At 50.3% G+C, this 21,343-nt stretch overlaps 6 protein-coding genes across 6 annotated transcripts; 1 reads left to right on the top strand and 5 right to left on the bottom strand.

The window, feature by feature from the left end:
* Positions 1–510: 510 nt before the first annotated feature.
* On the bottom strand, positions 511–2,442 carry LAJ45_03097 (uncharacterized protein; the record flags this gene model as incomplete). Its single annotated transcript, XM_046112686.1, has 1 exon — positions 511–2,442. One exon carries the CDS (start codon positions 2,440–2,442, stop codon positions 511–513), a length of 1,932 nt encoding a protein of 643 aa, XP_045974175.1.
* Positions 2,443–6,263: 3,821 nt separating this feature from the next.
* LAJ45_03096 (uncharacterized protein) lies at positions 6,264–6,608 on the bottom strand (the record flags this gene model as incomplete). Its single annotated transcript, XM_046112685.1, has 1 exon — positions 6,264–6,608. One exon carries the CDS (start codon positions 6,606–6,608, stop codon positions 6,264–6,266), a length of 345 nt encoding a protein of 114 aa, XP_045974174.1.
* A 2,985-nt stretch (positions 6,609–9,593) lies between these two features.
* On the top strand, positions 9,594–10,736 carry LAJ45_03095 (uncharacterized protein; the record flags this gene model as incomplete). Its single annotated transcript, XM_046112684.1, has 1 exon — positions 9,594–10,736. The coding sequence occupies one exon, from the start codon at positions 9,594–9,596 to the stop codon at positions 10,734–10,736; it is 1,143 nt and encodes a 380-aa protein (XP_045974173.1).
* Positions 10,737–13,140: 2,404 nt separating this feature from the next.
* LAJ45_03094 (uncharacterized protein) lies at positions 13,141–14,716 on the bottom strand (the record flags this gene model as incomplete). The annotated part of the gene is made up of 4 exons (XM_046112683.1): positions 13,141–14,159; positions 14,231–14,332; positions 14,426–14,493; positions 14,544–14,716. The coding sequence occupies 4 exons, from the start codon at positions 14,714–14,716 to the stop codon at positions 13,141–13,143; spliced, it is 1,362 nt and encodes a 453-aa protein (XP_045974172.1).
* A 340-nt stretch (positions 14,717–15,056) lies between these two features.
* LAJ45_03093 (uncharacterized protein) lies at positions 15,057–16,580 on the bottom strand (the record flags this gene model as incomplete). The annotated part of the gene is made up of 4 exons (XM_046112682.1): positions 15,057–15,551; positions 15,614–16,087; positions 16,152–16,391; positions 16,467–16,580. The coding sequence occupies 4 exons, from the start codon at positions 16,578–16,580 to the stop codon at positions 15,057–15,059; spliced, it is 1,323 nt and encodes a 440-aa protein (XP_045974171.1).
* Positions 16,581–18,604: 2,024 nt separating this feature from the next.
* On the bottom strand, positions 18,605–20,827 carry LAJ45_03092 (uncharacterized protein; the record flags this gene model as incomplete). The annotated part of the gene is made up of 2 exons (XM_046112681.1): positions 18,605–20,407; positions 20,471–20,827. 2 exons carry the CDS (start codon positions 20,825–20,827, stop codon positions 18,605–18,607), a joined length of 2,160 nt encoding a protein of 719 aa, XP_045974170.1.
* Between the last annotated feature and the right edge of the window lie 516 nt (positions 20,828–21,343).

The raw sequence follows: 21,343 nt of genomic DNA, 5'->3' as shown, positions 1-21,343 counted from the left end.
CGATATTGAACTTTGCTCCCCGTTGCCGCACTCCCCAGGCCTCTAAAGCATCACTCCCACCCCCGGAGTTGAACCCACGACCTGCGGACGTCTCCGGGCCCGGATTTCTCTGGGTGGTCAGGTGGCTCAACCCACGCGGTGTAGCAAGACGAGGAGTCTACCACTAGACTACACTCGCTCGCACAACTGTTAAAGGCCGGGAAGTAATACTTAAGGGAGAGAGTGGAAAAAGTGAGCTAGGGTGAAACTTAACCCTATAGTCACAATCCACCACGAACGTACTTCAAGTTCTCACTGGCCACACTCTTGTGAGATATAAGTAAGATCTACATTCCGCACAAGAACACTTCATGGCACAAAAAGCTCGTAAGAAGAAGTGGTGTCTCAAACACCCTCGTGTATTCGTAACTGCATGTATCTATAGCTACCCCATTCCCATAACCACAATTCCCGGCTTGCACACAAAGACTAAACAAACAGCAAGGCTAAACTACAATTGCAAGGTATCAATTACTCCCCCATCGCCTGCTTCCTCTCCTCCTCCAGTGCCGTCCTCTTCCTCCTCCTCTCCTCCAGCTCCTTCTCCGCCTTGTCCACCACACTGTCAATCTCGCCCTCCGCCTCCTCCTGCCCCTTCCCCCCTTCCCCCTTCTCCCTCTCCTCCTCACGCCTCATCACCAACTTCAACTCCCTCTCCTCCTTCTCCACCACCTCCCTCTCCACATCCTCCCCTAGGATATCCTTCAGCACCATCCCCGTCACATACCGATACCTCAAGTGTCCCTCCACCACATGCCCCATATTAACATTCTCCACCCCGCTCACCCCAATCCTCTGCAGCCCCGCCACACCAAGCTGGATACTGCTCGTGCGGTACAGAAACGCCAGGATATAGTCGCTCTCCGAATACACATTCACACACCTCCCCGCCACCACACTCCTAATCCGCCGCCACTCGTCCGCATCCGCCGGCACCGGCGCCCCCATAACCACCACATTCTCCACCAGCCCAAACATGCCGCGCTCCGCCAGGCTCAGCAGACAACTATAGATCACGCGCGCGCCCAGCGAGTATCCCACCAGCGTCACCGGCCGCTCCCCCTGCGCGCGGTTCACGATCGCATCCGCGAGCACCCGTCCCGCCTTCTCGCTGCGGCGCTTCGCAATCGAGAACGGATTATCGACGACGCGGGCAATCTTCAGCAACGCCACCGGCCACATGACAGCTCCCCAGAGCGCCGCAAACACCGTGCGCTTGATGATCTCGGACTTGACATAGCCCCACGCATACGACTTGAGGATCGTCTGCAGCGCCGACCCCAAGTCCAGCAGCGCATCCAGCTCCCAGCGGAGCGCATACACGTCCGCGTTGCCGTTGAGGCACCCCCACGGCGCAGTGACGTCCTCCGGCCCCGTGAGCCACCCCGAGATGGCGATTGTGACGCGCAGCCGCTCGGCGCGTGTCTGCACGGGGATGAAGGCAAAGTCCTTCACGGCCGCCGCGTAGCGCTCCATCATCTCGCCCGTCATCTTCCCGCCATACGCGCCAAACAGCGTGCCCACGATGGCGCCGCTCGATGCCATAGCGCCTAGATAGCCTGCGGCGACGGTGCCGCCGAGGCCGATACCGCCCAGGACGCTGCCGACGCCCGCGGCGACGAGGGGCGCGGCGAGCCCGCCGGTCACACCGATGGCTACAGCGCCAGCGACGGAGGCGAGGCCGACCTTCCACCATTTGCTGGACTTGGAGGCGTCGGAGCGGGCTTTGGACTCTTCGTCGCCGGACATCTGCGCGGCTTTGACGAGGACGTGGGCGGTCTGGGTTTCTTGCGTGATGAGGTGGTGGGCGGGGACGTGGAGGGAGGAGGCGGTGATGAGGAGAAGGACGCGCGAGCGGGCATCGTAGCGCTCGAGGGAGAGGAGGAGAAGGAGTAGTGCGTGGAGCACCATGGGTGGGTAGTCGGGTGGAAGGCTCGACGTGAGCGGCGTGGGGATGGGTGCATAGATCTCTGGTACTGCGGGCGCTGGCGACTCGGAAGCTATTGTTGATGCTCGCCGCAGGAGGCGGGTCTGTTCGGTGGGCGTGACGTCGGAGTGGACGGCTTCGCTGATGCGCTGCAGAACGGCGGAAGACCAGGCGTCGAAGGAGGTGAGAGCGGTCTTCTGGAGCTCCTGCAGGCGGATGCTTTTTTTGTGGGGCTCCTTCTCAGCAGCAGTGTCTTTGGCTCCCCCTTTTTCTTCCTCTGCAGCTGGGTCTTTGGCTGCCGCTGGGGGAGTTGGCTGTGGTGCTGGTGCTGGTGCTGGGGCGTCGAATATCTCGGTGATGTTACGACGCATGCGCTCTGTTGCGGTGGCTATGAGGAGGGTGAGCTCTGCGCGCTGGTCGCCGGACAGCAGAGAGACGAGGTCCGGCTCTTTGTGGTCATCGTCGCGGTGGGACATTGTTGCGGTGGGTGGTGAGGGGATTGAAGTGGAGTGGAGTGGAGAAGGTGGAGAAGAGGTGGAGAAGATGGTGATGTTGTTGGAGTTGGATATCTTTATGCATGCAGAGTCGGTGATGTCATGGCGTCTGTGTGACCTGCGTCTTGCAATATCACTCGGCCTTGGTAGGGGATGGCGTGTACGCGGGGGTGGTAGGTCTCGTACTGGAGCGGTGATGATGATGATCGATTGTATATAAGATGTAGTTTATGGGAACGAGCGTCCGTATGTCCTTGCCCGAGGACTTCCAATGATGGTTTCTTGGCTACTAAAGAAAGTATACAGTTGATATGCTCGATTGATATGAGGTGGACGGTGGAATCGGATTTTTATCTTCAAGAAAAAAGTACTGCTTTTTGCTCTCCCGGATCGAATCACTCCCGGTCGAGTCTTTGTCGTCTTTATCATCCTCGAGGTTCCTCGAGGCATGGCAGACAGAGAGAGAGATCAGCGAGAGCGAGGCACCTCGAGGGAAGTGCATGTTGTACTCCCAAAAATTCAGAGTTGCTTCGAGCCCCCTTGGTCGCACTGGCTCAGAGTTACCCAGCGGGTTATATACAACCCGAGCCACCTACACAGCACCGTGGCGTGGCCGAGGGGTAACAGCCTCTGCTACGTTGCATGACACCACCGGTTCAACCTGGGGTGGAAGCATTGATTAAGAATGCCCAACATGGTAGCGACGCTCTTGAGGGATGATACTAATCGCGTAAGTCTTTTGTTGCTCGGTATTTCTTCTTCTTTTTGCACCTATGGCAAGTATACTGCGTCTACTAGCACTCGTAATCTTTAGGAGAAAAAAGAGAGGGGGGGGACTTACTGCGTGTCGTGGGACATTTAGGTGAGACGTAGAAGAGCACATACATGTAATGTGGATCATGTAATATCACTCGTTTAGTCGACAAGAAACTAACGACAGATCCCAGAAACGAAAAATATTCTAACCCGGTTGCCCAAACGTCGTGATAGCTGCTTGACGCATGCTGATCCAAGCGAATATATCACGGGTTATAGCAGTATTGATATTATTTTTCCAACGAAACAGCGGTTATTGGGGACTATGTAGGAATGAAACGTGGTTCGAGCTGGTTCAGTTCGACATATATGGTGGTTCAAAGTTTGTTCGGGCTACTTGAAAAGGAATGAAGACATCCCCAGCGCCCCTATATCAGGCTCAAGGCCTAGGGAGAAACCAAGCCACTCCCCCACCAGGGGGTACAGTTTTTGACCCGATTCCCTAATTAGGATGTTTATCTCCCGATACTTCAGGCGTGCCGATGTGGTGGCGGTGGGTAACGAATGAGATATAATAAGTTTGGGACATTTTGCAAAATACTCGAGGCGAGACCTGAAGCCTGGAAAAGTAAGATGAGACAATTAGGACGGGATTAGGTCTCGAGCCACTCATTTAACCGAACTAGCATAGATAATCGTGTAAGCTACATAGACTTGAGAGCATTTAGTATCGATTAGTAGCTGGACGAATCTGATAACCCAAACTCAGTCGGACATCGTTCCTCTGTAGACGTACTAGTCGATACTAGAATACCCTCTCTCAGGAGGTGTCCTGCTATAATAATGCTCACACAAACTCGATTTGAATCCACTTTAACCACATGCTTAGAAATAGCGTGTGATTCAGTAGTTTATGTTTTGACTTGATCTGGCTGTATTCGATGCTGATAGAGTATCGCCTAAGTTGCATCTGTAGGTGGGGTACTCCACGGCTCTTCCCGTCATCAGAACTACATTCAGACTGCATATACGTAAGTCTGGTTGTTTTTCAAGATACGTATGAATCAGCACACCATCTTCTCCCTCCCGTCTTCTTCCCATACAACCAGATTTACAAAACCAATCCATCAATCAACACACCCCACTTTAACAACTTCCATCAGCAGTATACGCTTCCAGGAGCTTCAGCATCAGTAAGTGTTTTCAGCACCCACTGAAATCCTTCTGAAGCTCTTGGTGTTTAGTTACTGTGATAAAATCCTTCGTTTCCATTCTTTTTTATCCCTCATTGAGATGAGTCCGCTTTTATTCCTTCTTTTTCACCCTATCTCTCTCTCTATATATATCTTTTCTTCTACGCCTCTTTACTATAATAGTTCACTTCAGCAGAAATGGTGTGTAAGAACTCCTACCAGTCATTTTACCCAAGCTCGTTATCCGCCCAAGACTAACACTTCCAGGGCACCTTGTAGCCCTATCTGATAGGGAATTTTAGGTTTTAGATGTTCCTGTTAGCGGTGATATCACGCTGGGGATTTATTTTCTTACTGACCATGGGTTTACAGAATTAGCAGCGAGTTTATAAGCTTTAGTGATCTGCGTACCCTCAGAACAAGAGAGAAATTTGGAATTGTCGCTGACCGGTCGAGTAGGCCTCAAATACATGAGCATGGGCACTGGGCCCTTCACGCTACTTAAACGCACCGAGAATCACTTTTCTTATCGACGTAGGACATACAATTATACCTATGACTGAGCCTTACAGTAAGCTGAGAGATGAGAAAAATTCGATACTGATATTGATATTAATATTATTATTTTATAATATACTGCAAGAATAGTATACAAATCCATACTAAAAGAGACAGGCCTAATATCGTTTCTGCAGCTGTCACACCCACAGAAACAATGTTTCTTTTCCTTCCCGCTCCAAAATCCACAGGAGCTTCGCCAATTACACCCTCTCAATGGATAAGTTCGGCGAGAGTTGAATACGAGTTACTAGAGGAACTGCAGAATCCACAGTAGCTTCGCCAACTATACTCTCCTGAATATAAGGAGGTATTTGCGGAGCAATGAATGAGGAACATTAGAGGAGCTGCCGAATCCACAGTGGCTTCGCCAATTGCAGCTAGCTCCATATGCAGCGATACTTAATCGTGCTATTTTGGCCATGTTCGTACGAAGGCATGTGTACGCTCCCGAAGATAAGGAGAAATCTCAAAGATATCAAATAGGGTCTGCTGGAGGAGCTCCACAATCCACAAGAGCTTTGCCAATTACAAACTACTCAATGTGTAGTGATTCTGTATCATGAAGTCCTTCTGGTGAGTGTTGCATCATGGGAATTAATCCTATGATCAAAAGGATGACTCCTTCGGTATCTTTTCTGGGGATTAAGGGCCCATCGAAGGATTTCTTCGTATGTGTGAGGTAATGCTGTCTTCTGGCCAAGGCCTCGATAGGCATTGAGGGGGATCTTCAGTGGTCCGGCATATTGGGACGACGATGCCATTTTCCTGGGTGTTCTAGATTATAGGCAGGCCTGGATGAACAACGACCCTGATCAAAGGATACAGTATCCTAGACAAATGGATATATCAGCTGAATGGTCTTCTTAGAAGTTCTGTTTTCACCCACATACGATATCAACATAAAGTTGATAATTAAGAAAAGAAAATATATTACCTTCATTACCCTCCTCTCAAAAGACCTGGGAGAAGAGTCAGACCCTTGGGAAATGCAAAGACCAGATGGCTTTATCTTGTCGATCATTGCGTCCACCCGCAGGATAATCCTTGACTTCAATGCCCCATTTCGAAAGCATTTGGGACTTGGGAGAGCAACCAGATCTTTTGAAAGTCCAAAGACTGGGCGACTGTACCTTGTCGAGCACTGCATCCCCACAGGATCATCCTTGACTTCAATACCTCTTGCCGAGGCAGTTGTGGGGGTAACAAGATCTTTTGAACGCCCAAAGACCGAGTGACTGTATCTTGTGGAGTACTTCTGCCACCAAAAGAATAATCCTTGACTTCAATATTCTCTTACACCACCGAGAGGGCAACCAGATCTTTTGAAAGTCCAAAGACTGGTTGCGCCTTATTGACTTTACTTCCACCCAAGGATATATCCTTGATTTCAATACCCCCCCAACTACTCAAACAGAGAACTTGGTGAAATTTCGGCCCTCTTCGTTTAAGCTTTCGTGGACCAGGACCGTCGCTGGTCTGTTCGATAATAGCGGGCAGTTCTGGGAGCGGGATAGAGGTTTTCCAGTGCGGCCCCGCCCCACGAGCGAGACCCGTGAGGGAGTCAGATATTGATGGCTCGACAAATGTTGAGCATAATGCCATTTCAATGAAGTGGAGTACGATAGCACTACTCCACATAGCTTGCATGCCCGTTTCTCTACGGGCTCGTTCTTGTTTCTTTTTATTTTTCCTACCAGGACCCGGTCGTCCTGATGTGGTGACCGTGCTCTTGGCGTGGGTGTCTTATCTTCGGGAGACTGCTCTAGTACATCGATAATATCATCATCGATCACTCAGGCCACAGCTTGGGAGGGCAAGTGGATCTTTTGGGGGTCTGGGGGGTGGCTGTTCGCACCTCACCGAGTTCTGGGGGGGAATCCTGGTCACTTTACTGTAGGGTTGCAGATGTCAGTTATTGATGTGCAGAATAGAGCAGGATTGACCATGGTTAACTTACAGTTGAGTCAGGGCTGGCTAACTGGCTGTGGTCCAGCAAACCATAAAGCCTGTCCATCGAACCCAACAGTACATGCCTCGTGAGCGTAACTCTGGCGTATATCCTGTATCTTAGGATCTCGATTTCCGATACCTCAAACAAACTAAGGAAATAACGGTGTCCAATATGAGGAGGCTTTGAACCCAGTACTATATTGTTGCCTAGGAAAACGAAACTGCAGAGCAAGATGAGACAGTCGTTGCTAACCACCCAGCCACGTTTCCGTTAACAAATCTTATTTAAGTCTTCATGGTTTTAAAACTTACTGTCTCACCCACTGCCTTTTTGTGGCTAAATCTCTAAACAACAGAGATGAAATATCCTAGCAACACTTGAACCCCCCCATCTCAACCACGGAGCAAGACCTAATTCTTTCTGGCACTTCCCCAGCAGGGTTTACCTCCATCTGGCACTTTTCGAGTAAAGTGTCCCGCCCTTTTGTTATAGAGCGACTGTCACCACAGACAGGACCAACAGCGATAGTTGGTTTCACAGATTGCTAAAATGACCAATTCTTGGATTAGCTACATCATTTTCACTGTGAGATGAAAGACCAACCCAAAGACTGCATTCTCTTTGATAAACAAGATGCAAAGAATGTACAAGCCTGCCAGACAACGGGATTATTAAGAATCAATTAGAATTACCTCTAGTTATCTTGGAGCTCTTCGAGCTCTGATGTTTGATCAGGAGATGGTTTGCCCAACTACTCCTAGGAAGATAAGAGACATCCAGTTTATCTTTGAACTCTTTGAGCTTTGATGTCTTATCAGCGAAATGGTTGGCCCAACTACTCCCAGAAAAGCCGAAGGATCGAGATCAATTGATGCCCGATAAAAAATAAATCTTTATGCATCTTTTAGAGATGAAAAGATTGTTTTTATCTCAACCAGGTGTTTAAGATGAAGGGACTTGACAATGAAAATCTTGGAGTAAGACAAGTCCTGGAACGGATGAATGTTGGAGATAATAAATAGAATTCTTGAGAAGCGAGGAACTTCAAAGGTACCTATACTCTAAGAACTTTATGGAACGCAAGCTGTGTCCTGTTCGAGGATCCCTTGCGCATACGCATGCACAGGTATAGGTTTTTAGAAAAATGCGGGCCGCCCGGAACGACCAAGACCGTTTAGGACCCCCGATTTACTAGGGTTATCTACATACGTATCCTTTAGATATGTAGTATAGATATCAAGGACTTTACACGCACCTATTATGATCAGGTCGTAAACTATGAGAAACCTAAGAAAAGTTACACGTAGTCTCGTTGTCATCCCCTACTTTTGGTGTGGTAGTAATTTATTGTTGTCCGCACCAGTCGGACTCAACCGCCACCGAATGTGTCTGGGAAGGAGGCTAGAGAGAAGTCTATATATATTTTTCTACTAGAATCGTCTTTCTTGGCATTGATGCGGAGACCCGGTCCTATCAAACTTATGACCCGACTCCAAGATGAATTATACCCCCTGTCGTTACCAACACTGGACAAGACACATCCTAGACCTTTCCTCCACTCCACAACACTTACAACTCCGCAAACTTGATACAATATCATTAATATGGTGGCGGACACGACAACGGGTCCAGTCTTGGCAGAAGTAACAAAGTTCCAGGTGCTGACCAGCCCCTTTTAGGGAAGTGGTTAAGCCTAATAAGGACAGAGCGAGTGCTGACTCGTGAGGATTTCAATTAGGCCTTAACAAATTTGTATGGGTAACAAACTTTGTCCTGCCTAACAAAATTGAAATCCTTTTTTCTCAACAACACAACCTAATTTAATTCGCAGACCGTACTTTGATTCTCCTACTGATTCTCTACAGAAGTACAGTGGCTGAATTCAAAAATCATTGATTTGTGGTGAAGAGATAGATTTGGCGTTCTTCTACTTTTACCGACCCCGTTGTCGTGTCCGCCAGCATATAGTACAATCCATTTACTAATGACTGATAAGACCCTGCCTTGGCGCACACCCTAATCCGGGTGGTAATTATCCCTTCCTCTGTCTTCAAGGTGCGAATGTTTAGCCATGGTGGGCAGCAGTATACTACATCAAGATTTGATTTGTTGCTAATTGTGCTCTGGGTATCACTAGCACCTCTCTAGATCTAGCCGTGAACCGTTGTGACCTGTATCAACCTCTTCCGGGAGTCCTGATTTCCTGCTTGGGGCGATCGACAGCACTAAAAAGCCGTAAAAATTCCGACAGTTTAAGGGATAAAGTAGAGTTAAAGGTGAGGCTCCTTAATGTTTGCTTCCCGGAGCCAATGAAGGAATTGACTGAAGTGGTGTATACAGGGTTGACGGGGTCGCCCTCTACTCCCTCTTGCAACATATTTAGGCATCCAATATCCACCTACAGGGCGGAATGCATCTACCCGGCACAAGATTTTTTTGTTTGTATCGTAAGATCAGCCCACAGCTGGCACTTTGAGGGTCCAAGCAGATGCCCTTCATATAAGATGTGAGGAAAGGCTTTCGGTTGTATATAACTCCAGCTCAGAACCGAATCCTATACGCAGATCTAACCAAACCTCTGATATCTACTAGTGGTGTAGCTGAAACAGCCACGAGCCTCTAGATCATATATCTACCGAGTGGGAGGCCTTCTCTACTCGCAAACAAAGATCATGTCGATATTCAAATGCTACATCTGCCCCAAAAGACCCAGCTTTAACACCAATCAGGCCCTTAAATACCACAGCCAAGCCTCTATCAACCACTCACCGTGGCCTTACTGCAAACCCTGCTCTCGACTTTTTATCTACCAGAGCGCTCTAGACAGTCACCTAAACGCCTACCACATACCCAGCAAACGCAACTGCTACACAATCGACTATCACGGGCAGGTCCGGTTCCTTACCACAAAAGCAATCCCAGATGCAACTCAGTTTCACTGTTGTAACTGCGACAGAGACTTTTCTTCTGAATCGTCGCTGGACCAGCATCTTCGTGATAAAGTCCATGCCGAGAGGCCGACGGCACTGCTTGGCTTCTTCTGTAGGCCGTGCAACCGCACCTTCAAGGATGAGTATGCGCTGAAGCAGCATATGAGTTCGTTAAAGCATAATCCGTTGATCGAGGAGCTGAAATGCATTACGGATAGTGAGTGCAAGAAGACATTCATGGCGCCGTCTGCAATGCTGCATCATCTTGAGAGCGGGGCGTGTATTTCTGGGATCAATAGACAGAAGCTCGATCATCTCATCAAGGAGAAGGACACAGGGAGCATCATTACTTTTCAGGCCGGACTTGAGGGGCGGATACACAGTGACGACGACGATGACGATAGCAGTGATAGTGAGGGTGATTGTGGAAGTGAGGTGACTTCATCGAGTTCTAGTGTGAGCGGTACGCACGCCTCGAGCACGCAACGAGGTAGCATGGCAGTTGTTCCCCACTTCCCTGGCGGCGTCCTTACCCCAGATTCCGTTGATGGCCTCAGTATTGATATAGAGGTCCTTGCTTTTGTCGAAGGGGACCAGAAATGCCCTATGTGTCCTGCGGGCAGTACTCGAACATTTAAAACCGCCCACGCGTTGTGGCAGCACATGAACTCGGCAGCGCATGCGCCGCTGAGTTACCATTGCCCGCTAAGGCTTGCTGTGGGAGGTAAGGGGATTATGAAGTCGTTTACAACGTTAAGCGGGATGACCCAGCATTTGGAGAGTGGGGCTTGTAAGGGTGGGAAGAAAACTTTCGAGAAAGCGGTGGCCTTTGTAAACCAGAAGTTAAGGGAACTTAGGTTTAGGGAGATGAAATTGATTTCTTGAGGGTGCGTTGTGATTATTTTTATCGAGTGGCCTCGGCATGGGCATGGAATTCGGGGAGAGGCCTATGATACGTCTGAGAAAAGAGGAATTTATATGGAAGGAGCTCTAGGCCCTAACATCTCTGCGTGTACTCTTGTGACATATATTCTGTTTCGGTTATTTCGATTAGGGATACGATACTTTTTATTATTATTGATTTATGGTACCTTATAAATCGCTACTCATGTTGGACTTCATAATATATATTACTGGATGTGTTCAAAACAGGGTTTCTTAGCCAAAATTGACAAGAAAGAAAGCGTAAAACTTTATTTCAGTGCTACCTTCTGTAGTGGGATTATGACTCCCGAGAGGCGGAAGCTGTGGCGCTACTAGTAGGTTAACTCTCCCTGCTTTTGGCCAACTCGAGCACTTCTAAGCAATACCCGCAATGCGCGTCCCGAATTGTGTCAAAATCCTTCAAGGCCTCGCCAATTCGCAAAACAACCCAACATCTACCTTTACCCTCACCTACTCTTCCGGAATGCCTAGAGACCCCTTCCAAGTTGGATCGGTGTTTATATCCTTTACTTTTTGCCACGAATACCAGGAATACAATCGAGGTTGGCGTCTGTGGCTGCAGTCACGGTGCACGGTGGTGGCCATGGGGAGTGAGATATTTAGGGACAATTCTTACTATCTGAGTCTCAAGGAACTCCCAGCCTCTACCGTTAGCCATACGCATGAAAAGACTAACATGCCCTTCGCTCGTGTAGTTACTGCCTCTCTACCCGCTGACTCGGGGATACTGAGGTTGCTCCTATTGCACCACTTCCTCCCAGTGCTAAAGGAAGTTAACTTTGAGGCGAAATTAAGTCACGAGAATGTCACTACCACCTTTTACTAGCTATGACCAGAGATAACACACTTCTCATTGATCGTAGAGATATTTGGAGCATGGATTGATGCATGCATGGAAAGACTGAGGGATTGGGGGGTATCGGGAGAGGACAAGTACTCCCACAAGGCTCGCTGTAATCACATACCACCATATATCGCTGCTCACAGCTGAGGGGAGTGCGACTTTGGGGCGTATTAGAGTCGCCGTTGCTTTTTTTGCACCTACTAAAGGATATAAGGCCTCTATAAATACTTTTATTGGGACAACATATATTACCATGGTGGTACGTGTTACTACCTACCGAAACGGTATCTGGGACGATCTCAGCCAACCTCCTCAATTTCAACTAAAACAGCAGAGCGTTTCCAACCTACTCAACTAATGCCTGCACCAACTTAGACCAAGCGGGCAAAGAGACACACCCATCCAGCTCCCCACACACATAAGCGCCTCAAAGGGTAGAAATAAAAGCGCTCTAGTCGACACCCGGAGTCTTTTTGCATTTCACTTTCAAGCAAACATGTTGTGCTTAGCTCTTTATACGGTTAGTATTTCTACCATGAGTTGGGCTTTTTCTAGATACTGTCTCCTAAGCACTTTTCCCGTATGTATGTGAGCTAAAATTTCTTTAGCTCAGATAACTACACGAGGATTCCACACTCCAGGGCGCTCAGGATTGCAGACTGATCTTTTTAAGTTGAAGCGCGGTGGTTCTAACCCTTGTGACCTCAGCCTGAGTGAAGAGCTATGGCTGAAATCTATCCCAGAGAGTGAGAAAATCTACATCGGAAATCGATAATTCCCTGTGGTCAGCAAGCTCATTGAAGGAAAAAGAAGAGATAGAGGGGAAAGCTATGGTGCAAGAAAGCCTGTGAGGCAACGCTGTCAACCCTATTCACGCGAGTTCAGCGCAGTACATCATCGGCCGTACAGCCGGAGTCAAGGCTCCTCAGTACTCGTTCCCCGGTGTCAGTGAACGAATTAGCTAAGTACTAGTTGTCGAGGACATCCTCTACTAAAGCATCGTGCCAAGGCCATGCCAAGTTACCTTGCCAAGGCCATTCCTAAACCGGGATATTAATATTTTAATAATTCTGGGCACGGTCAGCGTAGCGGTCAGAACGGGGGAACTGAAGCAGAGCTTTGGAGTCGGTGGTAGCTGGGATGTGATTAATGGAGTGTGGGAGGTTATGGTGTTGAGTCCGTGGTGTACCTTTCGGTGTTCTAATGTAGGGCAGCTGTCTATAAAGCTTTAGGTGCAATAATCTATTCTAATGATGCCGGGGAGTGCTTGGGGTGGATTTCTAGCTAGGCATGGGTTATTGGTTATAATTATTACACTGATAATCATACACGGCCCTAGGCCTATCCAGGACCAGAACCCAAGCAGCGATTGCTTTTACACGTCAAGCATGAAACCAGGAACACTACTCTACCAAACCCCAAAACATCGAGAAAAAAAGCCAAATTAACTCGGAGATGATTACTATCTACAAAAGCACAAGAACCCCCCTCCCCCGCCGTCTAAACCTCCGCAAACGCCACCTCCCTCGGCAGTCGAAAGCTCACACAATAATACACCTTATTCGGACTCACAACCCTCACATGCTCCAGCGTCACCTCCCCACTCTCGGGCCTCATCTCGTACCCCATCGCCTCGCTCAGCCTCTTACATATATCCTCCGGCGCCCTCTCCTGCTCCGCATTCTTATAAAAGCAGTACACATGCACCATCGGCATCTTCCTCCCCCTCTCCTCCTCCTTAAACAGCCCCTCCAGCCCCCTATACGCGCCTCGGAACGCATCCAAAAACTCAATCGCCGTCGCCGGCAGGTTCATCACATAGTGCGCGAACGCCGGCGGCACCCTCACCACCGTCGGTTCCGGCGGCGGTCCCACGGGCGCCTTGGACCGCGACCTTGGCGCCGGCGGCGGGATCACGATGGTGTTGGTCTCGGGGTTCTGCGACCGCTCGTACAGCTCCCTGGCCGAGTTCCGGATGAACTCGCGGCCGTCTCTGCAGAAGGGCATCACGAAGGCGTCGGCCTTGTTGCGCTTGATGTTGTCCACCATGCTGCTGTAGCTCTCTGGGTTCAGATCACTCGCCCAGACGACGACGCCGCGCTTGCCGGCGGGGATCGCGAACGGGCCCACACCGGCCATGACGTCGCAGACGGCGTCGCCGGGGGCGAACTGTCGCCACACGCGCTCGTGCTCGTCGCCGAGACGGGTGTTCCAGTATACTTTAGCAAAGTCGAAGCGGAAGACGCAGCCACTCTCGCTGACCTCGACGTTTGTGTCGGGGATGCCGCCGAGGAGCTCCATGGGGAAGGTGCGGAACTCGGACTCGGTGCCGACGTCTTCGAGCTTGTTGATGACGGTCTTTATGCGTGGGTTTTTGTCGAGGATGACGGTGGCGATGAGGTGTTTGTAGGGCGCGTAGTGGGAGCGGAGGTTGAGGTGGGCGAGGTGGCCGGCTTGGGCGAAGGATTGGGGGACCTCGGACATGAGGGTTGAGGGGAGGATGGCGGACATGATTTCGTCTGTGGGGTGTTAGCTGTTGCGCGGAAGGGGGAGGGGGGAGGGGGGGGAGGGGGGATGAAGGGGGACACACGGTAGCTCCAGTCACCGTAGTTCATCTGCAGCGTATACGGCAGCAGCTCAATCCGCTTACTCTCCACATACTCTCTCGTCTTCTCACCAGCCGTCGACAAATCTAGCACACCACAGCATACACCTCATCAGCACCAGCTTGACAACTCCACAAACCCACACTCCATACCGGGTGACGAGCAACCGCCTTACCTACCATCCACCCTCACCTCGGGCCTCAACAGCAGCAACTTCCTCACCCCCCCGGCGCCGCCGGGTCCGCCTCTGTGATGATCGTCTTTGTCCTCGGCAGGCGCAGCACGTCCTTTGCGCACTCCTTCTGGAAGCGCGTGATGTGTTTTGCGTCGAAGACGTGGGCCGCCGCGAGGGAGATTGTTTTGGCAAAGAAGGAGCGGTCGAGCGTGCGCATTGCGCGGTTGACGGGCGGGAGGAAGACGCTCATGGCGGGGTCGGGGTCGGGCGGCGTCGTGGTTGTGGGCGCGGACATGGTGCGGTCTGCGTGTGTGTTTGTAGGGTGTGGTGGGGTTGGTGGGTTGGTTCGTGTTTTTTTTTTTGTCATGGTGTGGCGCTGGTGTGGTGTGGCGTTATCGAGTGATGGCGTGTGATGCGGGGGAGAAATGATCGGTGGGTGGGAAAAAATAGGTGGATGGTAGGGAAATGATTGTTTTGACGGGAATTTAGAACAGATGCACCCGTTTTGAATTGCAGAGTCATTTTAAATTGATAGCAAAAATAACAATCTTTATTCGCTCCTTAATTCTACTGCAAACAAGAAACACTTCCAAACTCCCCTCCGTTTTCTAGACTATCTAACTTACCTAGCTAACCTACTCCATAGCGACCCAGGCCTCCATGGCCTTCTCAAAGATGGCCAGCCCCTCTTCAATCACCTCATCCTCAATCACAAGCGGTGGCACAAAACGGACCGTGTTTGTCCCGCACGTAATGACCAGCAGGCCCCTCTCCCTACACTCCCTAATCAACTCCTTGGGATCCCTAGTCAGCTGCAACCCCAAGATCAACCCCCTTCCCCTCACCTCCTTCACCACATCCGGATACTTCGCCGCCAGCGCCTCAAACCGCTTCTTGAAGATCTGCCCCTTCGCCTCAACCCCCCTCAGCAGCTTCGGGTCGCTCAGCCTGCTAAACACATAGTGCCCAATCCTAGACGCCAGCGGGTTACCGCCAAAAGTGGTCCCGTGGTCGCCGATCAGGATCTTCTCAGCAATGAAATCATTCACCATCGTCGCGCCGATCGGGAACCCGTTGCCGAGCGCCTTGGCCATCGTGAGGATGTCCGGGTGCGCCTCCTTCGGCAGGAACTGGTGCGCCCAGAGGTCCCCGTGCGCCCAAGACCGCACTGGATCTCGTCGTAGATGAGCACCGCGCCAACCTCACGGCAGCGGCGGGCGAGCGCCACCAGGAACTCGGTGGTGCCCACGTTGACACCGCCTTCGCCCTGGATCGGCTCCACAATCACACCGCACGTCTCCTCGGTGACGAGCTCGGGGATGCCGGCGATGTCGTTGAACGTGCCGTACTTGAAGCCGGGCACCATGGGGGCGAAGGGGGCCTGGTATTTCGGGTTGGGGGTTGCGCTGAGCGAGCCCATTGTGCGGCCGTGGAAGGAGTTGTGGAAGGAGACGAGACCCGTCTTGCGGTCGCCGCCGAGCTGCTTGCCGACTTTACGCGAGAACTTTAGGGCGGCTTCGTTGGCCTCGGAGCCGGAGTTGCAGATGAAGACGCGGGAGGCGGTGGCGAAGGCAGAGTGCTCGTGTGTCTTGGTGACGAGGAGCTTGGAGAGTTCGCCGGTCCAGAGGTTGTGGTAGAGGTTGGAGGTGTGGATGATTTGGCTGGCCTTGGGGGGTGGTTAGTTTGTGGGTGCTAGTTCTGAAAAGAGACGGGGGGAGGGAGAGAGGTACCTGTTCAGCCATAACACTGAGGAAGACCTCATCATTGTGCCCGAGTGCGTTCACGGCAATCCCGGCGGTGAAGTCAACATAGCGGCGGTTCTCAAGATCCCACAGATGACTGCCGTCGGCCTTTGCAAAGATGGTGGTGGGCCGGCTGTATGTTGCGACCATGTACTTCTCATGGTCCGCAATCAGGCGCGCAGACCCAGAGTCCGCGGGGGGGTCGTGGGACGGGTGGGTGGTCTCATGCTGCACAATTGTCAATGATCTAGCTACTGTAGCTACCAATTAATTGCAATTGGATTGGATTGGAGCGCAACATACGAGAATCTCGGCCTTGACGGCGCTGGAGAGGCTGGAGGCGAGCCTGAACTGACGCAGCGAGGTGGGGCGCATGAGCGAAGGGAGGAGACGCTTTGAAGCCATTTGGAGAGCCATTGCGGTGGTGTGTAGAGCTAGAGGTGAGTGGGGAATTAATTGAGAGGAGCGAGCGAGTGGAGAGCAATTGAGGGTGTGCGAATGGGGGGAATTTATGGTCGATCGGTCCTGCTACGCTGCTGCTGGCTGCCCGGGTTGACTCAATGGCTGTTTTGGGTGTGTGTCATCGCGGGATGGTTAGTGCTGTGAAGTGCGCTGAAGAGTTTTGCGGGAGGCGCTTGACGTGCAGCACAGACTGACAGGGGGAACCTGCTTTCTGCTTAGTGTGCGTCTTGGCGGCGTATTTCTGGTTGTGGCGATCATTGGCTTTCAGGTACGGTTGCTGCGACGAGTATTGAGGGGTTGTGGGTTTCATGGGACTGCAAAAAAGGGGGTCAGGTAGGTGTTTTGGTACTTGTAGCGATGTTTCTTAAGGAAAATTGGGTCGGCGCGAGAAGAGTATGGCGTTGACGATGAGCTATGTACTAGCAGTTACGTTTAGCATCCCTTAAGCTTAGGCCTGATCTCAATCGTGTTGCTCAAACCCAATAGGGAAGTCGTAACAGAAACATCGCGGAGAAGCTTTTATTACTATTTATGTGATATATCACGGATTAGAAAATAAAACTACATGTAGTGTAGAATCGTGAGGAACTATGGGTTTCTATAGTTATCACAACTTCCATATCCGGTTGAGTAGCACGATTAACACTAAGCCCGGCAGCTCAAGTTTAGAGTAAGTCCGATAGGCTGCGGCTTAAATTCAAGCGTTAACTAAGTACATCAACCTGATGAAAGCCAGTGGAGTGCGAGTACCAGCGAGAAAAGCATTCTATAGTCAGAACTCATCACTCAAAGATTAGTTAAATGTCACAATTGGGCAGCTTTCCCAATAAGTAAGTGATCCAAACAATTTATCCCGCATTCGAGAATTCAAGGGCAAGTACACTGATAAGTTGTTGGGTGTATACGTATACTAATTGTACTAAACACCAAGAAAGCGGCTCGAGATGATGCAAGAAATACTGCATATAGTATATACATGTATCTGGCATGGTTATTAGGACCAAGATATCTGTACCCTAGCAATCCTCCCATATATCACACTTGCTCCCTGCCGCTTCTAGTACCTGCCTACATGTAGTAGTGTTGATTCCTTACTATATCATAGCAATGTAGATGCATGTACCCAGCCCAATGTCCCGCCATTCAACCCTAGCATCCCAATCTCCGTGTGGTACGAATCCAGCGAGTGCAAAAAGTGGGGGGTAGCTCCGCATTAGCGACATCATAATACATGTTTCATGGGAACCCCTGACAACTAGACTGCCAAGTGTATTTACTCTATCCCGAGTGGCTGCCGTTCTTCTTCTGCTTCTCCCTTTATACTCTCGTGTGTCTGTTTTCTGCTCTGTGTTCATCGGTTTCTGCTCTAGGTTCATCGGTTTTTGCTCTGAATTTATCAAGTTTCTACAAGTCATCATCTTATAAAAGCATACAGCATCGAATAACCGTTGTAGGAGGGCAGTACACGATAGTTTAAGTCTTGGAATTGGTTAAGGCTCTTTACATTCTCAAGAATCTTCACGTTTACTTAAGTTAATCAGCGTTACAAGAGAATACTACTCGATATTTAGGCCTAGGAATCGATTCAGACACTTCACATTCTCAATAATCTTCATCTTATCAAACGTCATCAACATCACGAAGGTAGCAACTCAAGTTATTCCTTATCACCATCTATTTTTATTAATCCCCCTCATCCTCAACAAAAAACCACCAGTGGTAAAGCAAAAACACGCGTTAACAGGAACACGAAAATCAAGACAAAAAACCACAACATGATAAGTATACATAACGCCATTCTAAACACTGAAATCCCCCTCAAAAGATAAGTATACATGAAAACCCTGACAGACAGGAAAAGAAATAGGGAGGGGAAAGGTTGCTATTTTGAACAGAGTATTATTTTTTCTTCTTGGCGAAAAGGGCAATTCAGATTCAGCTGATTCGCTGATTTGGAGGGCGGTGGTTGGTTGGTTGGACTAGTAAGGATTGCCGCTCCAGGTGGAAGCATGACGGAGCTGTCTAGAAGATCTGCTGCCCCTTCCACGACTAGCCCTCGGAGTACCTCCACCGGGATGGGGAAGAGCACCGTCCATGGCAGTTCTGGTGCCTTCGTTTCCAATCGCATTCGGGCCACTGGGAGCAGGTCCATGGGCGTTGTGTTCATTCCAACCAAAGCTCTGCGGGTGGTAGAGATTATTGTTACTGGCACCATGGCTATAACCAGGATGCGGTGGAATGTTGAGGGTAGCATTGATGCCGTTGCTCAGATTAGCGGCGCCGTGAACATTGTTTCCTGGTCCGTGAGGAGGAGCGGGTGCATAAGGAGAAGGCCTGCCTGGAGCTGCACCACCATAATACTGGCCCTGATTCATAACAAACCCGTATGGATCGGTGGGCAGTCCGTTAGCATAGCTGCCAGTGTTTCGATAGAAGCTCTCCTGGTGGTAATGCCCCGCATTAGGACTAGCAGGGGCTCCATTAAAACCACCTTGACCTCCGTTTTGCACATTCTGGCCTCCATGTTGGAAATTCGGGGCTGCATTATGGGTGTTACCCCTGCCAAAGTTGCCGTAAGGGTCACGATTGAAATGGCCCATGTTCGGCCCTGGATCCCTATTGACGATGTTGATCTTTCCACCTCTGTCACCACCTGAACTGCCGGCTAATTGGTCGAACCTTGGAAAGCTATTGCCAAATCCAGGTCCGGCTCTGCTGCCATTACTGAAAGGCAACATTCCTGCTTGGCTGCCTCTTTCTTGGACGACTCCAAAGCTTGGGGCTGGGAGAAGCCCTCTAATAGGTGGTAGGACGAAGGTTTCTGTTGCAGGATGATCGGTATATTGATGATCCATTGTGCGCTTGGCAGACCCCTGGTCTACTTGACCTCTTTGTGGAGATTCAGGGACAGCCTTATGGTATCTGCTGCTTGTTTCCTGTTGCTCTTCCTGCTCGTCCATCTGCATTGAATCGTCTGAGTCATCTTGCTTAGGACTATCTGCGGACATAGATAGAACCGGGGTTGACATTTGGCGGGTGGCTTTAGGAATGGTAAAGCCAATTGTTCGCCTGACCGGAGATGGTGCGGAGCTTACTGCACTCAAGTGCTTTGTGGGACCGCTCGTGACTTGGTGGTCTGGGTTGACAATCACTGGCTCGCCCGTGGGACTGGCCTGAGCGGGTGGTGGAGGGTGTGGAAGACGTTTACTACGTCTCTTAGTAGCCAGGGAGCGGCTACTATCAAGGTCGGAGGAGGAGTGACGCATAGATGGTGGGCCAGCAGTAGGCTCAAAGAACGGGATTATTGGCTTTGTGAGCCCGTATAGGCTGGGCCCGCGCCCTTGGGTGTACTTTGGCGTCATGTACTTGTGCCAATCTGGGACCGGAGCTTGTCCGACACCTGGAGAGTGGACGACGCTGTCATTACCGCGACGCTCCTCGTTGGCGGCTTCAACGTCGCCCTCAGAATCATCATCTTCTTTTTCTTTTTCCACCACTTTTTGGCCCTCAGCCGCGATTGCCGATGATGATGCCATAGTTTCGATACTAGGCTTGAGAGACGACTTTCGTCTTTCAGAAGCATCTTTGACACTGACTGCGTGTCTTGCCTTTCTGACAACCCACTTAGCGCCCCAGTTGTCTTCACACCGCTGCAAGCCAGGAAACGCTTCCACGAGCGGCCCCAGAATTTCTGCACTGTTTTCAGCACGCAGATGGATTGGCGTGTTGATTGTTTGGGCATATTTATCGGCAAACGGCCTTACGAGCTCTTGGGCCCGACTCTGGAAAATATATATTAGACAAAAAAACTCAAAAGTAAGAGATGAAGGACGAGTGATATTTACATATAGATAAGCCCATTGGCTATTGGTGTATCCAAGAATAGCTTGCCCTTGTGTGATATTCGGGAAGGATGGAATGGGAACCGGAATCATTTCAAGACCACGGTCCGCATCTGCTCCGATTTGACCTTCGGGGACAGATTCACGTGGTGGATGAGGGAAACGACCTGAGCCGTCAATTGGGTCCTGCATCCTCAATTCCCTGTGTTGAGAACTCCCCTGCGAATTGCTTTGGACGGGGGCCGCAGACTCCGGGGTAGAGTTGGTTTTTGCGACTACTCTATAGACGGGAGCACCTTGGAACTGTGAAACAAGGACAAGTTCTGTGGGACCATCGGGGTTCACTTGTTTCTTATCCATCATGAATTTTGATGATAGGCTGTGAAACTAGCAGAGGTTGGGGGAATTTTCAAGGGCGAAGGATGGAAGGAAGTGGTGGAGATGTGAGGTGGTGGGGATGATGGGATGAAGTAAAAAGGATGAGAAAGGTAAACAAACAAAAAAAGTGACGGGTAGAATGGAGGATGAGCCAGCCGCGAAATCAGATAAACCGCGTCAGGCATACAAATCTGGATAATTTCTATGGGATGGGTGCGGGCACGCTACAAATATATGGAGAGGTCCTTCTGTCCCGCCTTTCTATGTGGACCACTGACTACGCACTAAATTTCGGGGTAGCCTGATATCTGATAACATAACTCCCATTCACTCCTGCTTTCTACAATCGGAGAGAGCAGAATTAATCAATCACTAGCCTGTGTCGATCACATCAAATAACATCGATTAATTCATCATTTGTGTAGCCCATACAGAGTTCGAAGATATTGAGGGATACTACAATACATCGAGCGGATGACACCCACCTCCAAATACTCG

The sequence above is a fragment of the Morchella importuna genome (genome assembly GCF_003444635.1).
Source record: "Morchella importuna strain M04M26 chromosome Unknown Morimp01GS006, whole genome shotgun sequence".
Lineage (NCBI taxonomy): Eukaryota > Fungi > Ascomycota > Pezizomycetes > Pezizales > Morchellaceae > Morchella > Morchella importuna.
The sequence above is the reverse complement of the archived record's forward strand: the minus strand, read 5'-3'. Positions and strand labels throughout refer to the sequence as shown.